The 23713-nt window shown below is 40.7% G+C and overlaps 1 protein-coding gene across 4 annotated transcripts in view; it reads left to right on the forward strand.

Annotated features, from left to right (window-relative positions):
* The window catches only part of STK39 (serine/threonine kinase 39), a 211941-nt gene that overhangs the window by 29483 nt on the left and 158745 nt on the right, over window positions 1-23713 (forward strand). For 3 of the 4 annotated variants that reach the window (XM_090045551.1, XM_090045548.1, XM_090045549.1), the window contains exon 2: window positions 13677-13789. The exons of the other annotated variant lie outside the window; for it this stretch is intronic. In XM_090045551.1, coding sequence (XP_089901677.1) covers window positions 13677-13789 — 113 coding nt within the window. The remainder of the gene's footprint in view (window positions 1-13676; window positions 13790-23713) is intronic. 4 annotated transcript variants of the gene reach the window in all.

The following is a 23713-nucleotide window of genomic DNA, read 5'->3' on the forward strand; positions in this document are numbered from 1 at the left end:
GAGGTTAAACATGAGCAAGTTCGCAGAATACCTCAATGTAACTTTCAGTCACCTTTCATGAACATCTGCGGAACATAGCTAAAAAGCTGAAAATGTGGACACCTACTCCATAAATGGAGAATCAAAGAAAGTCCAGATTGTGATTTTGGTGCAATTTTTCAGATGGTTCAACACATTATGAATGATTGCAGATTTAGATCATTTAATGGCAATCTGAAATCAATCCATGCAGCCATCCCTGAAGCAGACAAATGGTTATCAAATTTAGGATTACAATGTTCATAGATTAATATCTAAAAGGTCATATGAAAGAAGAAGCTATTACTTTTCTGCAATTAATTTAATCCTGCCTTTGCTCAGTCTACTTTAGCAGTAGCAGCAGCTTTAATTAGATTCTGGACACTGCAGAATGAGTGAGTAAGAAACTGAGTCCTGTTGATTTTTAATGTGGGCTCTTGGAATTTGAAACAGAAGTAGACAACCATGACTGCAGTGGTCTGGTTTTTTTTATCTTTGAGAGGCATCCGTTTCAACTGCATCCACACTGAGAAGGCTGCATTGCAGACATGAAGACAAAAATCCTTTTAATTCCTGGTTTTTGTAATGAAAAACTGCTTTTTTTTTTTTTTTTTTAAACTGTCTGGTTTGGCAGCATGAAAAATGCATGGAGAGTGATTATGTCAGTAATGCATACCCAAGCATTCATTCAACACCTAAGGAGGTGCTCTGCAAGTTATTTCCCATTTCCCATAGGTGTATACTTCTAACCTATCCAAGATGCAAAAAGGAGAGTTTCTTATTGGAGTAATCTGTTAGATTCCAATTTCTGAGTCCTTTCTTGTGCTTGCTGTGAACACATTTGGAGTATTTACTGTGCTGTAACTGAATGTCATCTCATCTGTTTCATAGCTTTTCTTCTGAACTCTCAAGGTTTTCATGCACTGGATTGGAGTGCAGCTTGGTATAAAATCAGAAATACTAAGATGGATAGCAAAGATAAGTGACTTGAAGTTAAAACTTGTGGGTTCTGTTCCAGTTAAAGCCATGGGCTTTAAATTACCTTAGCACTTCTTCTATCCCCACAACTCCTATTTATAAATTGCATATGGTGAGGTAAGTTGTTAAAGTTTGTAAAAGTTGCAAATTCTTTCTTAATTCTGTGATTTAAGAAATGTTGCAAATTTCTTTCAATGTTAGTATGAAAAGCAGTGATTGTTGTAAAGGGTAAGGGAAGGGACTGGACTAGTACTTAGTTAAGTATTGTCATTCCTTTGAGATTATATATTAATAACACTTCTTGTTCCTCCTGTTGATATAAACTGAAAGGCTTCCTGCATTCACATACAGAGAAAGTACAAATAACTTCGTTATAGAATTGTCTTGCTGTCATCGTCTAGAACTCTGAAATGTTCTGACACATAGCTAAAAATTTAGAGAAGACAAATTGGTCTTGTGGTGATCAGTCAACAAAACATTGGCATTTATTTGGTCACATTCTAGAAAATAAACATACGTATTGCAAAAGCTGTTTTTGATTTGTGCCAGCAAAGCTGACCGGTGTAGGAAGCAGAACCCCATAGTACAATCCATGGCAAACTTCTCAAAAAATGAAGCTCTCCAAACCAAAATTCACTTTTTGCCAATAGTCTGTTGTTAGATATAGGTAGAATATTTTTATGTACCTATGGTTCACTTAAGGGAAAAATAGACCTAGAAGGAGCAAACCCAAATATGGTAGGACTTGAAAATTAGATGAATTATTCCTTTTGGTAGCTGGGAGATTTTTAGATCAATGAGTTTCACTTGGCTGACAGATTTGTTTCTGAGTTATTAGTCTAGATGATTTTAACTTAAAAGAATCCTAAATATTGGAGTTGCATTTACTTTTTGATAAAGATTTTTTATGACTGCATGGAGATGCAGATTATATTGATGTGTCTGTTCCCTAAGCGTTAGAAGACTGAAGCAGCTAAGGGGAGAGTGGGCGGGGGAGGAGTGGCTGACACTATAGGAGGAGCTCTACTTGCTCCCAACCTTCCTCCCCTTTACCCCATCCCACATTGGGGTGGGCAGATCATGCTGTAGGAGCAGCAGGGGGGGACTTTTAAGTCTCTGAAGCAGGCAAAATAACTCTTCCTCTCCCTTCTTAGGAGCACATCCCTTCTGCTTCCCTTTTTTCTTCCCCACAGGCAACTGGTGGGGGAAACATTCCCTCCCTGAGACTGGCCTCTGAAAGTGGGGCAGTTTTTTTGCTGTGTGGCAGCATGTGTGTGTGTGGGGGGGGCACTAAGCCGTGGCACAGAAGTATAGGAGTGGATATGGGGCTTTTGGCCTGCCTCTGGGCCTGCCCCCTGATTCAGGAGGTACCAGTCACCCCTGTTCTCCACACATCTCTCCTGTCCTTGCCACTGTCCCCATTGTCTGGGGGTCAAGGGGCATTCCAGAGTCACTTCTGCCCAGCTCCAGCTGGGCTCTGCAGAGGCTGGCACTGTGACAGCAGTGGTGGTGGGAGGGGTTCCATGCCCCCACATCTGCTCCTGGGCTGGCGGGGAACACCTGGGGGGACCAGGTAGGCAATGGGAACCCACTTGCTGCTGTTGCTGTCCTGGCCTGGGCCTGGGCTTGGGCAGCCTCTCTGGATTTGTCTCTGTCAGAAGGTGGAAGTATTTTTATCCCATTCTGCAGGTCTGTGGCTGATACGTGGAAAATGCTTTACCTGAATGTCATCTCATCTGAAGAATTTCAGACATGGGTATTTAACACCCCCCCTTCCCCCCCCCAATGATTAAAAAAACAAATTGTGAGCATTTAAGTGCAGGTCTGCAGCCTTAGTTCTGACTATAGAGCTGGACCTAGACCAGTGAAATTTGGGTGGGGGAACAGGTGCAGCCAATTCAAATACAACAGATTGTAAATTTTAAAATGTATTTGATGAGTTTATAAGATTGTGAGCTCAATTCTAAACAGCATGGGATCTTTTAAAATTAAAATGCACACTCTGCATTTAGATATAAATAAAAGACGCATTACAAAACTAAGATTATCTTAATGTTTAAATGTGCCTGAGCTTTCTATGTAAATTCTTTTTACTAAATTAGTTTTAATAACTTAGCCGTTCAGTTATGGTGTTTGCTCCTCCTTCAGCTAGTAAGAATGCATTAAATGTAATGTAGAGAAATGAGTCAATTAATATGAAACTGGGCTGAATCCAGCCATCTATGCTAGTGCTGTTTTTATGCTTAATCTGCACTATGATATGGAAGTGCTACCTGTGTAATCTACAAGTCAGTGCCCTTGCAGTATAATTGAACTATAAGATGCTGCACATCTAAGGTTACAGAAGATGTATTCACTGTCTGAGCAATAGGTTTTGAACATATAAATAATATGTGGGGAGGCTGTACTCCAAGGTGGGGGCAGAACTAAGATTGCATATGTCATTTTATGATATTTCCTGACTCTTGAGTGCTTAACTGGGCACTGTTAATATAGTTATGTCAATAAAATTGAAAGTTGTGTCAATAAAATCTGTACAGCTTCTTTCTTCTGAAGGTACCTTTTATACCATCAGGATGTGATCTGTTAAAACTAAACATTACAATCCAAACAGAGCATAAAGCAAAATAAGAATTTGAGTGCCAAGAAATTCATGATAAAAACAATAGATCATTGCATTTCCTTAATGAACAATGGCAATGTGACTTTCTTGCCATGGAGTTCACTACACCCTTATTTAGGATTATCTTTGTGATTTGTTAACTGGGACAGTGTCACTTTTGTTTCTTGTGATTGGTGGTAACATGCTTCTGTGTCCTCTATAAAACAAGGGGGAACTTCTTTACTACATTGTTTTAAATAAGGAAGAGAGTGGTGGTCCCGCCTCATCCTCCTGGAGAGAACCTTTTTAAATACCTTTGTAGCTATTACACTAGTATTAGTAATATTACACTAGTGTAGGTAGGGCTTAAGGACTGGTCTGCAAGGGGGGATTAATTGGCATAATTATTACTGTAACTCACCACATCCTGGAATTAGTACCTATATTCAGTTCAGTTTATGTTTATGCCAAAACCACATGAAATGGAAGACTGCAAAAAGTGGTTCATTTTGTGTTGCCTTAAGTAGTATGGAAAGTAGGCACCTTTTCATTGCAGACAAGATGTTTGCATTAAGATTTGTAGTGATTTAACCATATTGCCTGTAAATTATCCCAGCATGTACAAACTCCAAGACTATTAAGCAGATACATAGAAAAGATGGGTGAGAGTAACAGATGTTTTTTTTTAACTTGCTCTGAGGAGAATCCCAGCTATATATTGAAGTGTGGATTGGTCTGGTATTCTTCTCTTGTGGTGTTAAAGAGAGGATATGTTTTAAGTGCTGATTAACAGAGGGAGACCCTTTGCTGTCTGCAACATTCTTGTAAGTTTGCCACTTGCATAGTCGAAGATTTCTGTTCCAAAAATCTAATTTGAGATGCTTTTGTAGGATTACTTGTATTTGATTATTTTGAGGTTGTGAACAAGTAATTTATATGCCAGGGGTGGCCAGAGTTACTTACCCTGGGATTCTCTCTGTGGAAGTCTTAAGATCTCGGGGGAGGGGAGGTTGAGGGACCTAGAGTGGAGCGGGATAGTATAATAACTGACGCTTTGCCAGTTAGTGCTATAAATATTTATTCTTAAAGAGTTAAGCTGCAGAAGCCAGTGGTATATACAGAATTAAAATACATGAACAGCAGGTTGATAATTTTTAAACCACTGTGGTAAACTTTTGAAGCTGTACAATGAAAACATATTGGGATCTCTTCTCCTGTCTAATAATTCACTTGCAATAAGAATACCATGCATTATAAATCAGAATTGTTTCACATTTGTTTGATTATTGTGAAGCTGTTCAAAATAAACATGTCAAGTGACATTTATTTATTTTTATTGGGTGAATCTGGAGAAATCCATCTTAAATGACATTTCTGTTGAGATTATACAGCTGAAATAGTTTTCACATGTGTAAGGGTTTAGCCTAAATTTTAATGACCAGAATTTGATATTTTAGAATCCAGTGATTGTGAAAAGTAATGCAGGGGACTAGACTTGATAGCCCAGAAAGGCGCCTTTCAGTCCTATATTCCTAAGTAATCTGAGAGAGAGAGAGAGTGCATTCGTACCTGGAAGGTGGGTGGGGAAAGGACTGGAAACTGAACAAAGAACCTTTTGATAAGTTTGTATCCTATCTTAGAATGACTGTAGGAACATTTTCTACGTAGGCTTCAACCCGTGACAAATGCTGCATTTTAAGAACTGGATTTGTGTGTGTGTATGTGTGTACACGCACTAGCAAGGAAACTGCTAGTATTTTAACGGAATTAGGAGCCATGCTAACTTTTGAAACGCAGCTTTCTGCAAGTGATGCCACTTTTGAGGCATACAGATCTTTTCCAGCATATACATCACACCTTTCCCCCCAAAAACTATATGGAGAAAGTTGGGATGTGCATATATGCAAGGAAAGGGATCTCCGTGCGGGGTGTGGGGGTGGCAGCATTAATTGCTGCAGCTCTGGGAACCACAGAGAAGAGCGCTGCCCAGAATGTAATCCTTTTGCTATGAACTTTCTGGACCCCTGGGGAATTCTCCTATCCAACTGCATGCTGGATCAAGCCAGTGCATGGGGTTTAGCCATTGCTGGAACTAGTGCCCTGAATCCAACCTGGCATATAGCCCCAGATCTAGCATGCCAGGTCTGGACCCCACATGCTGGCTCTGGGGCTATGTGCCTGGTTGGACCTGGCGTGCCACTTCAGAGCTAGCAGGGGGCTATGAACCTGGCACGCGGTCCTGGATTCAGTGTACTGGGTCAGATGCGGCATGCTCCTCCAGAGTCAATGTACGGGGTCAGACTTAGTGCGTGGTCTCAGACCTGGTGTGCTGGGTTTGTCTGTGGTTCTCATCCAGCACATAGGGCCAGTAGTAGGCTAGGGAGCAGTTTCTGCTCCCTAGATGCTGGCACTCGCTTACCTCAATGATAGATAGATTTATTTTTTGTTCAGGCTCCCCTTTAAAATCAAGGTATGTACTATATATGGGGGTGTGCTACAAGTGAGTGCATGCAGTATAAAATAGTGCATAATGGCTAATTATCATAGCCCTCTAGTCACATTTCTATCCTGCAGAAAACGGAATAATTAAAGATGAAGAACTCTTCATCTTCCTGAAAAGGGGAAAGGTACGGAGTATAGAAAGACAGAATAAAGAAATGGCTACTTCTGCTTCTTGACTCTAACATATGTAAATTATGTAACCTATTCATACCAAAGAAATGGTTCTTAGTCTAAAATCCACAACCAAGATTAAGTGTTTGGGTCGGTCTCTCAACAATTTTACCTGTCAGCAAATGGGATTATTGGGTTGTAATTCTTAGCTGTGCCCTGGTGGTAGAACAAGGAATGGGTCCACGTTTTGGCTTGAGCCACTACCCACAATCCTGGATGAAAACCTATCCTGCTGAGATCCAGAGAGACAACTTCCCCATTGCAAGCAATTTAAACCATAGCCTGATTTATTGTGGGTAAATAAATAACTAATGTTAAAAAAAATGAATTCACTAACTCGTCTCATTCCCCTACTACAACTGTTAAACTGCCCAGCTATTAGAAATGTAAATATCCCAAATACGGAATACCCCAAACAACAACAATTCCAAATGCTCACCCTTCAAAATTCTCCACTTTGAAATTAATAACCCCAAATGTCAAAGAAGCTACGCTATCAACTATTTAAAATATTAAATAATTTAGCGATATTTAACACACAGTTGATATCTTAATGTGCGTTAAATTTGTCTGCCCTGTGGAGTTGCAGTGGCAATTAGCCCCTTCTTCCTGCCCTTTTCCTGGGGAGTTGTGTGGCCTTACCCAGTCCAGTCTGGGGGAGAGGGGGCAAAGGGGTTTCTTCTTGGGTCATTTGGGAAGAATTTATGCCAGCTTGCCACTGGTTCTGGGGAGCATTGCTTTGTGTTGCTGATGCTCGCTACAGCTTCTGGGGTCGAGGCATCACTTGCTCTTCCCGGCACTGGTAATCCCTGCCGCTGCTAGCCCTGTAAAGAGCTCTGCCTGGTGGGCTAAAAAATTTTTGCTCTGTGACAGTTGTTCTGCTGCCACTTTTGGCGAGTGCTGCTGGAGTGGCTATTCGCTGTGGCTGGATTTGCTGACACTGCCGGCACTTTAAAGAGCTCTGCTTGTCACTCTTGCCACTTGCTGCTGCCTGTGGCTGTTTTGGAGTCGCTTTTTAGGGCAGCTCCCTTAGGTCTCACCAGCGAGACAGCCCTCCTGTGTAGTACTGGTGACGATTTCACTGTTCTCAGTGAGAAACCCTAAAGGGGGAAACTCCGCACCAGTCTGTCCTAGGCTTTCCAGTCACAGTTATGGAGCTCTCCTCCCTTGGCCTTTTTGGGTGCCCTCTCCCCTTCTAGCTGTCACCCATCCTACTCCCCTGCATTCAGAATGAGGACCTGCCAGTTACAGAACACCTTTAATAGGTCACATGACTAACCACATATATTACATGGTACATTGACATGAACTAACGTGGTTCTCTCACTGTGAAATTCTGAAATTGTGAGAGTACCCTTTGCCAACTTGAATCTGTTCTTTATGCAATGCCTGCTCTAGTAGTTGGGAGACAGACTTTCCTGTTTTTTTTCTGACTATTGAAAAAAAGTGATTTTCTTCCAAGCTCTTGTGAATGTGATAATTGATCGTTTTTTGTATATCTGTCTGTCTGTTCATTTTGAAGCTTAGTGGTATGTTAGATACCCATGACATTTAGATACACTTTAAAGATATGTGTATCTCTTTTCATTCCTAAAGAGTTGAGAACTTCAGTGTCCAACTCCCCCTCCTTCCCTCCCCCTCACCCCATACCAGTTGCACTTCTGTAACCCTTCAAAATGCATACTTGAAGACAAAGCTGTTTGCTAAATACAATTCTGCGCTTAATTTGTAAAATGACTGATAAAGTCTCATTGCTGGAGGATAGTTTCCATGTGATTGCTGTATAAAGAATTTAGGGAAAGTTTACAAGGTTTTACAAACAATAGGTTATTGTAGTCTTTTTTTATATGCAAAACTGACTGTTTCTGACTGTATGCCAGGACAATTCTCTAGTTACTGTGTTACCCAAAATGCTGGTTAGTCCTGTTGTAGCACTTGTCCTTCAGGGACTGTTTACGTCACTACATATCAGATTTATGTTTTATTTTTGTATATCTGCAGTAACACAAAGGACATTTGCAGGTTTCTTTTTTGTGTCCCTTCTTTCCTTCCTACCTATTGCTTAAATGTATTTATTTATAAACCTAAGGAAGAGAGAATAAGCATAATGAAGGGAAGGAGGAGGCATGCAAACTAGGGGCTAAAATCATTCCCTCGGCCCACCAAATATTTTGTTTCAATTTAGGTACCTAAAAGTGAACTTGCTAGACAGACTACAGGCATACAGAAGCTAAATACCAAGCTGTGGACCTCTGCCTTCAAAGTACTGTGCTCTTGGGTACAAGAAGAAAGAGAAATTGGGTTAGCAGAGGCGCTGATGGATTTGCTTTATTTTAGTCTGTGCTTACAGTTGTTGCTGTATCATGGGTGACATTTTTCCCCTCCTCTGTTTTGCTGTTCATAAAGATAAGTCAAGGTGATCAGAAGCTGGTAAACAAAAAGAAAAAGTGAGTATTTCTAGTCCATGATGGAAGCAGTGATACAAGTAGTTTTTAAACTTTGCTTGGACAAGTCTTAAAGAACTTGCATCTCATCCTGGTTCTGCAAACAAAGCAGAAAACATTTTCTGATTAATGCTTAATACAGAGCACTAGATTGGAGCGGAATGAGAGGGAGTCCTTAAGAGGGGCTATTTATACTATAACTATACTTTTGGGGTTCGAGTCTACTGTTTAAAGTAAAGCACATATTGAAAATTGAGAAATAGTTTTATGTTCCAATGGGATTGCATGCACGTGAATTTAATTGGGAGCAAGGCCTGGATGGATATAATGACGGGTAATTTTTACTAGAGCAGTTTTAGACTAGAAAGGCATGAAATCTAATCCAGAAGAGGGGTGATAACAAACAGAAAGTCTGGTTTTCATGCCTAGCTGTGGCGCTAATTTTAGTTGGCACCTAACGAAACACTGGGGATGAATTCCTGGGTTCAGTAAAGTCAGTGGAGTTTTTCATCTAGGTGTGCCTTTAACTTCAGCTTTGGCTCCTGTACCAGTTTGAAAGGTGTAAATCTGGGTGAGTTCTCATTTTTACAAAAGGTGTAAAACTCCTGATGTGAGAAGAGAATGCTGTCTGGAAGTACTTGTTAGTTCTTGTAGCTTCCTAGTTTTTCACTTCTATTTGTGACTTTTCCACACTGTAGCTCAAATCATGAGTCAGTTTGCTCATGTGCATCAAATAAGAACTTAATGAAAGCATTTTAGGATGAATATTAGAAAACTGGCTTGTGCTGGGTAGTGTTTTCCATTCTGGTGATATTTATTTTTAATGTTTATTATTCTTAATTCCTTTTCTGGATAATGCCTTTTATTGGAATAGCTTAAAGACTGTTTTCAAGTTAACAGAGCAGGTTGCATCAATATTTGCTAAAGACCACATGCTGCAAGAACACCTTGACTTGTGCCTTTTATTTACTCTCTTTTTTTTGATTAGTTCTGTTTTTATTTTGTAGCAGGGTTGATACAGTGAGCTAAAAGCATTGTGTTCAAGCGCAATTTAGATGAACAATACCATATAAACAGTGCTTCTAAATAACCAAACAAATAGCAATTAAAACCTAGACAATCACTACCAGTCATGAGGTATTGTCAGTACTGTTCTCTGATGTGGGAGGGGAGAGCCCCCAATTGTTCTTAAGTCAACTGGTAACTGAAGCCACATTTGTGGAGCCTAGCAAAAAAGGCTTTTTTTTGTTCGCAAACTGTATTCATCTATAACATGGTAATTTCAAAGCCTAAGTAGAACATAATGTGTGAGCAGGCCAATAGGAATGTAACAAGCCTCTCAGTTCAGTGATTTGGTAGAAATCACTAATTTAAATTGAAATAGTGGTTCCACAGGTTGTAGCTGACTGAAATACTTCAAATTAGCCTGCTGTCCATTCATGTAGCTCTCATTCCATGTGGGAGTGTTCAGGGCTGTATACTGTATAATTTGCAAATGCACATGTATTGCAAAATTTTCCTCCCTGACTATTAGGAGAAAGGAACACACTAATTTAGAAGCAGTAGTACTAAGGTGCCCACTCTGGAACAAATCGGCCTTGTAAGCTTTTGATAGAGCAAACCTTTGTTATCATCTCATCCTGTTGATAAAAGCAAAATGTTCAGAGAAATATCTTCTTAGACAGGGGTGGGCAATTATTTTGGGTGGAGGGCTGCTTAATGAGTTTTGGTGAGCTGTCAAGGGCCGCCAAGATGGCCCCACCCCCTGACAGGTCCCCTGCCCCCTGGTTGCCATCTTGGGACCAGAAATCCTGCCCTTGACCTTTGCCACTGGAAGTCCCTCCCCTTACCCCAAAAGTACTCCTTTTGGGAGTGGTGGTTGCCATCTTGAAACCAGAAAACCCCCCCAACAAATCATATACTGAAAAAATCAAACCTCTACTATAACTTATTTTAACTTTTATTAAAAAATATATTTCTGTCCTGATTTGTGTGTTTGCTTAAGGCTGGGATCGAAAACATTTACTCTTCTATCTAGAGGCAATTGCAGAATAGCTTAAAGCACAGTCTTACTATTGTGTGCGGTGGGTATTTGGTTGGTAGGGGAGTGTGGAGGAGCTATGGGAGGGTATGAGTGGTTTGGGGAAATGGTGGGGGGGTGGCGTGTGTGTGTGTGTGTGTGTTGTGGGGGAATCCTCGGAGTCCCTGGAGTGAGAGAGTCCCTGAAGCTGCGCATGGTAGCAGTGAGCAGGCTCAGCTTAGCCTGGCCCCTTTGTACTCGGCTCCCCGTGTTCCTGCCTTCTTCCTGCAGTGGGAGTCCCTGGCCCTGGCTTGGTGGGGCCCTCGCCTGCATTCCCAGGCTTGCAAGCAGGGAGGCTGGGAACAGCCTTGGGGTGGCCAGGCACAAGTTCGGCAAGGCAGAGGCTTCTTGTCTCTAGTGCCCCTGGGCTTGGGGCTGGGGGAACAAGGCCAGGCTGGGGTGGGGGGTGGTTACTTAGCAACCAGGGCCACACTTGCAGATGCCGACTTGGAGAGGTGCAGCTAGGGTCGGGACTTATGGAGGGGCTGGGTGGAATTGCCTGGTGGGTCAGATCCGGCTTGCAAGCTGTATTTTGCCATACAAAAGTCCACTGGACTCACTTTACTTAATATAGCTGTGTCATAATTGAAAATTAGGAATAGTACAGCCATGCTTAACTTAAATAGCACTTAAAACTTTTTCGCCCTTCCCACCTTCTCCCCTACTCCTGAGCGGTATAGAAACTTTGTCTGAGTAGCGCTTGTCTGATTATCCTGTTTGTCACATGCTCCTTATATTGCACATTTGGCTGGACTACTCATGTCTATGAGAATAAGTAGGAGCATACTAAACAGCGGGAGCTTTGACATGCATGGCTTTTCTCTCTTCATTGTGCATCGTGGACAAAAGGCATGGCTAGTTCTACATCAGAGAAAAATGATGGTTGAAAAACTACTAAAAAGTATGTGTATTTTTTTTAATACATTAATAATGCTTGTAATGGGATGTTTAAATTCCTCCAATTGAAACCAGCCTGCCACAAGATCTGGGGTTGACACCTGTGGTGCAATAAGATAGTTGTTCAAAATACAGAGCAGGAACTGGAGGTGAAAAACTGAATGCAACTCACAAAAAAACCCTTTTTTTAAAAAAGGCCAGATTTTTGTCCATTTTCTCTGAGCATACGTTGATATATATTTTAATTTTATTTTTTAAATGTGATAATTAACATGTTGATAGTAAGTACCTAGTACAAAATAAAGCTTGGAAAAAACATTTGAAAATGAGTCATTGGCAGGGATCCTGGTTTTCTTTGTTTAAAAGTGACAAATTCTCTGATAAAAATCTCAAATTCTGTATTAAAAACACCAAATCTGTGCTTTTCTGTGATTAAAACAAAATGTCACTGAGTGTGAGTGTGTATTGGTTGAACACATTGTTTTATTGATATATTTACAATTTTAAAGCCATTTGGAGGCCTACCAGTGCCTCAATCATTATAATAAAATAAATTCTAAATGCATATAAATCATGGCATTTGATTCTTCTGGTTTTTTTTATTATGGAAAATCAGAGCTTCCCTCTCCCCCTTCACTCACCAGGGTTCAGGTCCAGCTGTGGCTGTCTCCCCACTGTGGCTTTGTGGCATTGAGTAGCCCTGATATGCTGGTGCCCTTCCCCTGCTGTTGCCAGTCATTTCCAGTTCACCACCCACCAGCCCTGCCACTCACTCCTGACCTGCTGCCCCCCCACCCCCAGCTCCCCCAGTGCATGAGGAAGTAGATTGGTGGGGGGGAAGGGAAGGGAGTATGTGGGTATAGGCAACCTGGGGGTCATGGGATTTCTGCACCCACAGCAGGATGTGGGGCTGCAGGTGGGCTAGACCAGCTCCAGCTTCACAACCTGGTGGGAGGGACTCTGTGTGGGAGGGAGTGCCATGCTGCCATGGCCACCAAGGTGAGGCATGGTGGTGGCACAGAGTTGTGCCCCTCACTGCTGCCGGGTAGCAGGGGGCCCCTCACCTGCTGCAGCCCTGTACCCCATTGTGGGTGCAGAAATTGGGGAGGCAAATGCCCCTCACTGTTGCCTGTGCCCTGTTGTCTTGCCCCTGCTTCTACCCGTATAGACTTATCTGGAGGGAGCTGTGGGAACTGCTCTCTACCATACTGCCTAGTTGCCACGTGTGCATGTGCACACACATATGCATGTGGTGCCCCCTGCACCCTGTGTCCCACTCCCTCCGGCCTGAAGAAGCCCCTTGCAGGCTGGAACTCTGCTGGCCTGAAAAGGGAAAGCCAGTTTCCTGGGCTTTTCTCCTTTAAATCTGTAATTTTCTCCGTTAGAGTAGGAAATCCATGTTTTTCCATGTCAAATGGAAAACCCGGTTCCCTGGTTATCAGCAATTTCCTTAGCGACTGGTTAACACTAAATCTTATGCCTAATAATTCTCAACAGTAGCATAACAATGGGTGTGCAAACCAGACACAAGGTGCAGGTGCTTCCTAAAGGGGGCCCAGAATGGAGCCGGGGGCTCTTACCTTCCTGTTTTGCCCTCCCCCCAGCCGCTTGCCTCTTTCCTCCTTTCCATACCCCACACAAACCTTCCCTTCCTTGTTTCTGGCTCAGGCAGTGGGGAGAGCACAGAAGTGGCAGCATTATGTGGTGTGGGAGGAGCAGCCAGAGGTTCACTACTGCTGGGGCAGATGTTACCTCCTTTTTGTTGCCAAAAAACAGCCACCACTGCTCTGTCCTCCTCACTGCTGGAGCTGAAGTTGGAGCTGGAACAAGAAAGGTAGGGCATAGTGGGGCAGTACTGCCTTGGGCACACTTCAGTGAGGCCCCTGTCTCTTAAACTGACAAAGTTTAGGGGCGTCTGTTAGTAAATGTGCATTCCAATTCTTCTAGCTCTCTCTCTCTCTCTTTTTTTCTTTTTCTTCCCCAGGGAGTGGAGCTACAGCAGTAGTCCAGGCAGCACTATGCAAACCCAGAGAAGAACGTGTAGCAATAAAGCGAATCAACTTAGAAAAATGCCAAACCAGTATGGATGAATTACTTGTAAGTAAATCCAAATGGGAAAACAATTAGGTTTTTTTCCCCTTGAGCTGAGATTTTAAGCAGAAAATTGAGCTAAAGGACTTTAAAAGAACATGGATGTTTTACTACACTAAGAAATGTATCCAAATTATCCAGTACCCCTACCTCTCCAACACAGTAGGTATGATGGTGCATGAGTACACACAACAGGCAGTGGAAGACCAATTTCTCAGGACTCTGTGTTTGGGTAGGGGAGCGGGAGAAGTTAGAAGATGTAGGAAGAACTGCTCTACCCAACATTAAGCTTGTTGGTTTTTGGAGACCCTGTTGTCAGGAGAGTGTGATATTTGAAGTACCTTTTAAAAAAAAATCTGCAAAGTAGAAACTTACAATTTTAGGGGACACTGTTGAGTCAAACTTATAAATGGCAGACCTGGGTAGCTTTTAAAAATACCTTGGAAAATACGGAAATGGCCAGATTATTTAGAGTTACTACACAGATGAAAGTTTCTTCCGTATCCCAGGAACTCTCTCAGACACAGTATGGGTTTGTGCCACCTCTGTGTATCAAATTTAGTAAGAGTTTACCAAGCTAATGCACCGGTCATGGCAGTCAAGTCAGCAAGTCACTCAGAACTTTTTTTACTAGCAGGCTTTTTAATAGTACCTCTTTTATTGAGGTGCTTAGTAAGATAAATTGCCTTATTATGTTGGCAGCGTAACAGTAATTAAAGGACATGAAACGTCTCCAAAAGGGACAGCACTTCTTGCTGCTTTGCAGGTTACTGTTGCCAAGAAGGTAAAAGCTTTTCCCCTCCCTCACCAGTGCAAAAATTCCTGTTGCTGAGCAAATTGATTATCTCCCGTGTGGAAGTACCAAGGCAAGGTTTCATTAAAATTGTTACCAAAAGTTTACCCTCTGTCTAGTTTCTTTTACATGGACTGTCCTGTAGGTCCTGGGTTCTCCACTATAAATGCTTTTTCTCCAGTTTTAATGGCTGTTGCATTTGATTTATAGAGTGGGTATTCCAGACAAGGAACTGTTTTGAATCAATTGTAGCAGGGGGATTTATCTCTTGGAAAACCTGATTTAAATGCAGTCTCATAGATCAGGACTGTCTAACCTCTGACTGGTGGGGGCCATAGGACTGTGCTATGTGGGTCCCTCCTAATCCACCAAACAGCATGTGCCCTCCTGTACCATGCCAGTGCCCCATGCTACCCTGCATGGACTCCCTGGATCCCCCCAAATCACCTGGCTTTGGACTTCCTCAGACTTACCAGAATGGGATCAAGCATTGGAAGCCAGCAAAGGAAGGGGGAGCCCAGACACTCCAGCTGCAGGAACTCTTGGATCAGTGAGAGTAGGGATGCCCTGACTGGGAGCCCAGGGGGTGCATGTTAATCCATTGGGGGCCACATGCAGTCCTCAGACTACCAGTCAGGTAGCCCTTTCTTAGATGATGATAGAGGCCTTGAAGTGAAACTGAGAGGAAGAAAAATGGACTGTGTATTGTGAAAAACTAGGTGGTAACTTACCACACCATCTGATACCTCATTCCAAAATAAAGTTTCTATTAAAGCCAAACTGTATTATTTTGAAATAACAACAGTCTCTCCCTTAGACTGAGGTCAGAGACCATTCAGAGTACATAATAATAGTAATAAGTTTAAAAAAAAATTAGTTGTCATTGCCCTCCCCTAACCTTGTCTTATATGTTCATAAAAGACAATTTTTTGCAGGAGTTTTGAGAGATTCACTAAACTATCACTGTTAAGATTTCTTGTCTGTCTGCCAAAAGAGGCAACTTTGCTGTATCCTCTGCCTTCCTCAGACCCTGGATATTACTGGCAATGCCATCATTTTAATACATTAAGTTCCAGTTATGCTGTTTGTGCATTGTTCTTGAAAAAAAATCTTCCTGCTACTTTGTTTTAATTGAAATAGAAAGCCTTTCCCTCCCAATGCCTGTCACTACTTGGCTTTTATTCATTGCCCTCCTGTGTTGATTTTTCTGACTGAGTACATATTTACATTCTTTTTTGAGTCTGTAATCAAACACATGAAGAGCCAAAGGACCTTGATGATTTATGTTTACTCTCCCTCTACTTACATTTCATTGTTGCAAAATAGAGATGGTCTACTGCAGTCATGCATACAAAGAAACATAATTTCATCCTTAAAAAATATTTTATGTAACCTATGCAATCACCATTTACCTGTAACTGTAGCATTTAGAATACATTTTCCAAAAGTCTGTGAAAGCAATCTGTTTGGACACTTGATTTTTTTGTAGTGAAGCCTTTTGATAATGGTATACAGCATCTGAGGGGAAATTTTTTCCAAAGATAATGAAAGATGCTATAGAACAATTTTTCTGCTGGGTAGCTCACAAGAAATAAATACTTCTGCTTTATAGTGTATCCTTTCTTTGTAATAGTACATTATACTTGAAAACAAACAATTTTGTTCTTTTTGTTCATTTGCTTTTTATTTTTTTTAAAAAAGCAGCCTGATTTTACAAACTACAAATACAGATCTTTACCAGCATTGTCTACTGCTGTTTGTCTTGAATACAGCTTTTAACTAATAAATATCAGTATGAGAAGTTCATCCTCATAATCAGCACAGACTCAGTAAGGGGATCAGTTTTCATAGGTGCATTAAGTGGCCAACACTGATCTTGGATGGAAAAAAAATTGTGTGCGTATGAGATGGGGGAATGATTAGCTGATTCTGAAATATTACTTGCAGCAATTAAGTTGACTGATTATAGAGTACACACATAAGTAAGATCTAGAGTGCTGGATTGTGGGTAGGTGTTGTAGGTAATTGGCCTCTGTAAAATCTTTTTTAAAAATATGGTCAAATGGCTTCAAATGACTTCTAAGCTGACTCTGGTACAATAAGCCGGTGATTCCCAAAGGGTGGGTTGTGTCACACTAAATTATTTCTGAAAGAGAAAATAAATGCACTCTTACCCTGTCTGGCACCCTGCACATATCCCAGCTACTTTTACAGTTGATCCTCTGACTGCTGCCATGGCTGTCCCCTTCTACCCCCATCAATCCACTGTGCTGAGAGTGGGCGGGCAGGCTGACACACAGATGGAGCTGTGCTTTGCAGCCCAACTTGTCCCTTCCACTCCTCCAACACTCCTGGGACCAGGTTGCTTCAAATCTACAGTCTGTGACAGGGAGCCTCCTAGGGGACGGTTAGAGCAGGACTCTGCAGCTTGGGCCAGATCTGCCCTGTTTCTAAAACCTTTGCCTCTAGCATATGGTCATGGGGCTTCGGCAGCATTTGGCAATAGGGGGTGCCTTCTGCAGGCATTCTCCTTGTGGCATTGGGGAGACGAGCTGCAGTGGTGACAGGGTTCTTGTGCCCACCCACCTACCAGGCTCTGACCTAGGGTGGACTCTAGCCCTCAGCTGGAAAAGGTTGCCTACACCCATGTTAGGGGAGTCATCTTCACCTGGGTCAGCTGGAGCCTTATAAGCTGCTGCTGTCCTAGAGGTGGAAACTGGAGAGTGCTGGCCTTTTGGATGGCTGAATTATTACTTTAACTTGGTCCATTTTTAAGTGCAATAGCTGGTCCTTTCAATTAGCCTGCCTATGCTTTAGGGAAGGAATTCCTAGGTCTGAGTAATGGATTTATAACAGAACTGTGGCATTTTTAGATATGATCATTAGTTCCCCCCACAATAGGATAACCCCTTGTCTTCATACCTTTGCTATCAGGAACTAAAGGTCTATCTACATTACTGAAAATTACAAGGCTGGTTGTTCAAAAAAGGCCTAAAAAGAACTACTTTTAACCCAGTAACATCCTCACAAATAGTTCACTGATACAGTTTAGTGAAAGAGAACTGTTGAAAGAAAAGACAGGTGAAGAAGACAACCTACTTCTTACTCCACCACCAGTTATAGGTACTCTAGAAGAAGGAAATTTTTTAATATAGATTTACCAAATTCATAATTATCCCTTACTCTTGATTATACTTTGAGTGGGAAGGGGTTTTACTTCACTGCCTGGCTCAGTCCTCCCAGGAGACAGGACCGGGTTATGTGAATCAGCTGTACAGTGGGGAAAAATGAAGTCAACAAGGATGCCTCAGATAATAAAAACCCCAAGGTGTCTCTCATATCTTCAGCTGTTACTATGCTGCTTAAAGAAAATGAAGAAAGAAATGTTTTATTTCTCAATGTATTAACAGTACTCAGAAAATTAATCTGTGGTTTTAAAATCAAACCTAGAAGCACAGGTTAATTTATTAAACGATAATAAAATTGACGAAGACATTTCAAAGAATGGGTCTAATAAAAACAACCAAAAAAAACAACCAAACCAAACTCTGAATAGTAAGGATTTTATCAGTTCTTGAAAACTGATACAGCTGATGAACTGACAGTCAGTTTCTGACAAAATTCCTTCCCAATTTTGATTTAGCTTAGTTCCATTAGAAACAGAAACAAAAAATTAAGACAGCAAAAGTATTTTATTATTTATTTTTTATCCACTCGAGAGAATCTTTTTAGTGTGAAACAGAGAATACTATGATTTTTAACGAAAAGACATTTTTCTTAAGCTATTGGAAAACAGTTTATATATCAAGGCTATAATCAATAAGAATATCAGCTAGATATCCCACTGAGAGTTAGTTTTAGGAGCCTATATGTTAGGTATCTGGTGATAAAAGGGGCAGTCAACTGTCCTCTTAGCAGGATGGAAATTAAAGATGGTCTTCCTCTGCAAAGTACGGAATATGATAAACAATTGAAGAACTCGGTTCCTACCAATGATTATCTTAATCTTGTATTTGTGGACTTGAGATTGACTAGATTCTAAGGAGAAGCGAATTGTTTGATCTTTGGATGAGATTGGTGTGGAACATAGCTGGATTGACAAACAACTTGATCCATCGTGGACAAGTTTTATTAATGATTTTGCTATTGTGATTTTACAAGAGACGTATGGGAAGGTGGTGTGCATTCCTGGACTTGTTTCATTTTTATAAAAATGCCTGGAAGGGTCTAAGTAAAGGGTGATGGCAGGGAGACCTGGTTACTCTCATTTCAATTAGGAGTCTGACTGAGGGATTAGAAATCAAATTGGAGTCTAAATACCTACTAGCAGTTTTATTAAACTTCATGGTATCACTCCTTTAATTCTTTTAATGACTTGCTAATGTTTATTTCCCACCATTTACATCAAGAACGGTTGCAGTCTTGAAATTTGAATTGTTACATAATACCCTGGAGTTGATCCCAGATAAATAGGCAGAGTTGGAAATAATAAATAGCAGGTGATTTTAATGCTAGATTTGGTTGCACTGATATCTGTGATGATGAAAATGAAATATGGGGAATTCCCTCAGCAACTTTGTGATGAGACATTTAAATTAAGAAAATTTTGAAATCGATTGCAGAAGAGAATTTTGGAATGCTTTATGGACTAACTGGAAAGGATATACTTGGGGCATTCATGTTTGTTAGAACTAACAAAGAAAGCTGATAGACTATATACTAATAGAACCACATATGTGGCATAATTAGAAATAATTTGTAATTCTGCAGTGCATAGAGTGTGACCACTTCCCCATGTCTCTAAAAATTTCATTAGAATTTCATGTGGAGTCTTTTTCATCTACTGTGCAGCTAGCCCCCCTTCCCCATGTAAAATTGGTTAATAAAATGAAAATTAAATGGAATGAAGAGTTAAGAGAGAAATGTGTTACTCTAGCTAAAGGGAGACAAGGTTCTTTGCATGAATCTGATATCTTTAATTAGACCAACTTAAATAGTTGGAAAATAATTATTATTAAGCAAGCTTTTGGGTTCAAAAACCTTTCGTCAGCTTCAAAAACCTCACAAGAAAACCACTCTCTCTCCAGTCTCTCAGTTCTGATCCTCAGAGGAAACTTACAAAACACTTCCCAGACATGAGCCTATGAACTCCACTTCATCTACCTCCTGGATACTAAAAATCATGGATTAAATATAGACATTGGATTTATGACACACTATAACCTGCCTGACATCTGACTCCCCAGGTATCTCTCCACTATTCATTCCCCTTCTCTCTCTTCCCCCCGTCCCAGCCTGTCTCTCACCCATTGACTCCTCAATCTACATCTTCACTGACTACCTGTCTTGTATGCAGACCAACCCAGCCACTTGCTGCTTTACTTTTCATTCCATCCAGGAAGAGCACACACCAACTGCTGAAACTTCCTTAGCCTGATGAAGCGTTTTTGAACCCGAAAGCTTGCTTAATGATAATTATTTTCCAACTATTTAAGTTGGTCTAATAAAAGATATTAGATTCACGCAAAGAACCTTGTCCGCCTGTGTCCTTAGACCAACACGGCTACAACCTACACCCCTGCTCTAGCTAAAGATACTTTCTTAAGCCCCTCACCTTGAATACTCAAAGAAAAAGACTCCCAAGGAGCAGCTACTTAATGGTTGTCCAGCTGCTGGAAAATGATTTTACAAAGACTTATCTTTGTAAGGATTAGGTGTCAGTGGCTATAACAATGATTAGGACTGCTGTAAAGCTAAGGACTGTGATGGAGAAGCCATGGAGGAATAGAAGTCTATAAATGATTGCGCCAGCTTCCAACAAATCAAGAAGATTAAAAGAAATTTAAAAAAAATCTAATGGAAGAAACAGTATCAAAGGATGATGTGGAAGGAACTGGTAGCTGCAGGGCTATAAAAATAATTAATGCTTTTGGCAGATTATAGCCAAAGAGACTAACATTTTTAGCTGAATCCCTGATGCACATATTCCTGAAGAAACACAAGTTTTGTTTCATGAAAACATGTTTAATCTACTCGTACCTGGTAAGGAAAATAATAGCTGCTTGCTGAAGGAAACTATCTGTTAAATCACAGGTAGACCATTACCTCACCTCTGAATCTCAGGTAAGATCATATCTATCTCTGCTGAGCAGTGAGAAGGCTGCTGACCTTGATTTTTCTTCCCCCAGTAATCTTGGGGTATCCAATTTTGACAAAAGCATTTAACATAATTATTTTAGAAGCATTTATCCTAAGTATTAGAATGAAAATAATATTAGTCCCAATCTTAAAAAAATGGTGATAAGCGAGATCTTGCAGCATTTTGTCCTATTAACCTTATGTCTGTTCTAGCCAAAATATTTGGGAGACATTTAGTCTTATCTACAACCATGGATTTCTGAAAATAACGTTCTAGAAAAAAGAGCAAGCTGATTTTGGAGAAGGCTATTCTTTTGTAGACCACTCAGTTGCATTATTTGATATCCAAATATGTAAAAAGACCAAACCTTTTACATGTAGCCTTCATTGTTCTAAAGGGAACTTTTGACTCCATAGACCAATTAAAAATTATGGATGAAATTGGCAGAGACATCAATGGATAAATTCTGCTACAGTTAATCATTGCTTCTTATTCAAATAAGAATATAAGAATTGCCTTTTACTGGGCAAGATCATAGGTCCATTTTGCCTTGGTATCCTGTATTGCACAGTGGCAGAGCCTGGATACTGAAATGGAGAACAAACTGGTCATGCCCAGGGTTTTTTCCACTGTTTCTCTCTTATTTTCAACCTCCAGCATTTAAAGTCTAGGAAGTTCTGATTCAGAAGCTGTATCCCTAACTCCTATACCCAATAGCTACTGATGCCCCTTTCTTTCAAGATTTGTCCAGTCCCTTTTTTAATCTGGCTAAATTGTCATCTTCCACAACATCTTGCAGCAATGAGCTTTAATTACACGCTGTGCGAAAGAGGATTTCTTTTTGCTAATATTAAACTTAGTACTTACTAGTTTCAGTTTGTGACCCCCCCCTCATTCTTGAACTGAGAGAACAAATAAATCCCTATTTATCTCTCTACCATTTAGATTTTGTAAATCCTTGTCTTGTCCCTCCTTAAGTCTCTTCTAAACTGAATAGGCCTACTCTCTTTTAATCTCTCCTCATATTGAAGCCTCTCCATACCAGTAATAATTCTTGTTGCCCTTCTCTGGGTGTTCGCTAGTTCTTCTATGTCCTTTTTGAAGTGTGGGGACCAGAAATGGGCACAGTATTCAAGGTGTAGATGCACCATGATTTTGTAAAGGGACGTGACGATACTTTCTGGTTTGTTTACAATTGCCTTAATAATCCCTAACTTTTTTTTGCCTTTTTGATGGCTGCTGAGCACTGAGCTGATGTTTTCAATAAACTGTCCACAATGACTCCCAGATCTCGTTCCTGTTTGGTAACAGCTGATGTGATATAGGTGTACTTTGGGTTATTTTTGTCCATGTGCATCACTTTATTCTTCTCTGCATTGAATTGCATCTGCCATTTAGTTGCCCATTTGTGCAATTGTGCCTGATCCTCTGTAGTTCCTGACAGTCTGCCATGGTCTTTACCACTTTGAATAATTTTGTGTGGTCAGCAAATTTGGCCACCCCACTCTCTCTACCTTTTCCAGATAATTTATAAATACACTAAACAACACTGGTCCCAAAACAAATCCTTAGGGGATCCTGTTGCCTGTTTAGTTCTTTCCATTCTGAAAACTGATGATTTATACTCTTGCTTTCTATCTTGGAGCCACTTTCTAATGTACAAGTAGATGTTCCCTGTAATCCCATGACTACTTGACTTTAAGAGCCTCTGGTGGGGGGACCTTGTCAAAGGCTTTTAGGAAGTCCAAGTATGCTATGTCAACTGGATCGCCCCAATCTACCTGCTTACTGACACCCTCTAAAAACTAGTAGGTTGGTGAGGCATGATTTCCCTTTGACAGATCTGTGTTGATTTGTCCCCACTAAGTTATGTTAATCTATATACTGAGCATTTTTTAAAAAATTGTTTATACTAGTTTTCCAGGAAGAGAAGTTAAGCTCACTGGCCTAGAGTTTCCTATTGCCCCTCTAGAGCCTTTTTAAAATATGGGAGTCTTATTGGCAACCCTCCAGTCCTCAGGTACCAAGCTTGTTTTTAGCAATAGGTTGCATACTACAGTTAGGAGTTCATCAGTTTCCAATCTGAGCTCCTTCAGGACTTACAGCATCTACAGTGCTTTATGGGATCCGGGGTGCCTGTCCAGTAGTTTTCCAACTAAAACACGGGTATGAAAAGTATACTTGCTTCATCTGCTACTTTTTAATCTATTCCTGAATGATATAAAACCTGTGCCAATAGGGAATCAATTCTGTGCACCCATGACATTGAATAATCTTGTCCCTGTTGTGCTTTATGCAGGTGACATGCTATTAATGTTACAATTCCAGATAGGTCTTCAAGAGTTATAAGATGCTTTTCAGAGATAGTGGACATATCTACATGTTCATTAATGTGCCATAATTATGTTACATTAAGTTTAGTACCTGTAATGTACTAAATGAGCTGTAATCAGTGCTACTGTGCGTTAGCGCAAACAAACAGTATTTTGTGATGTTTATGTGTAGTAGACTAAATCTATTGCACATTAGTGCACTAGCATGGGTTTTGCCTGCTGTACTAATGCGCAGTAGAATTAGCCTACTGTGCTCAAAGCATCTCATGTAGATGCGCCCATTGCGTCTCAAAAAGCTTGGATCAACACTGCTACCTCCAAGGTACTGGTCTTTGGGAATCAAAGGAGGAAATTGGCATGGGTTTTGTAGAGAAATAAATTGGAGCTGGTGTCCTCACTTAAATACCTTGGAATCTATTTCAATAAAAATCTGAGCTGCAGTAAAAATACTGAAAATCTAAGTGTCAAAACAAAACAAACCTTGGGTGTAGATTCATTCTTTTACAATAGGGCAAGCAAAAGAGTGGTACTGGCAGCACTGAAGTAGTCCATTTTATTGTATGGAGCAGAACTGAGGGATGTTCACCCCATGGTTCATTCAAAATAGAAAAAAAATTAATTACTTTTTAAGGTGGCTTTTATGTCTACCAAATTCTGTGACCGGG

Source organism: Crocodylus siamensis, chromosome 4 (genome assembly GCF_052110815.1).
Source record: "Crocodylus siamensis isolate JL-2025a chromosome 4, ASM5211081v1, whole genome shotgun sequence".
Taxonomy (NCBI): Eukaryota; Metazoa; Chordata; order Crocodylia; family Crocodylidae; genus Crocodylus; species Crocodylus siamensis.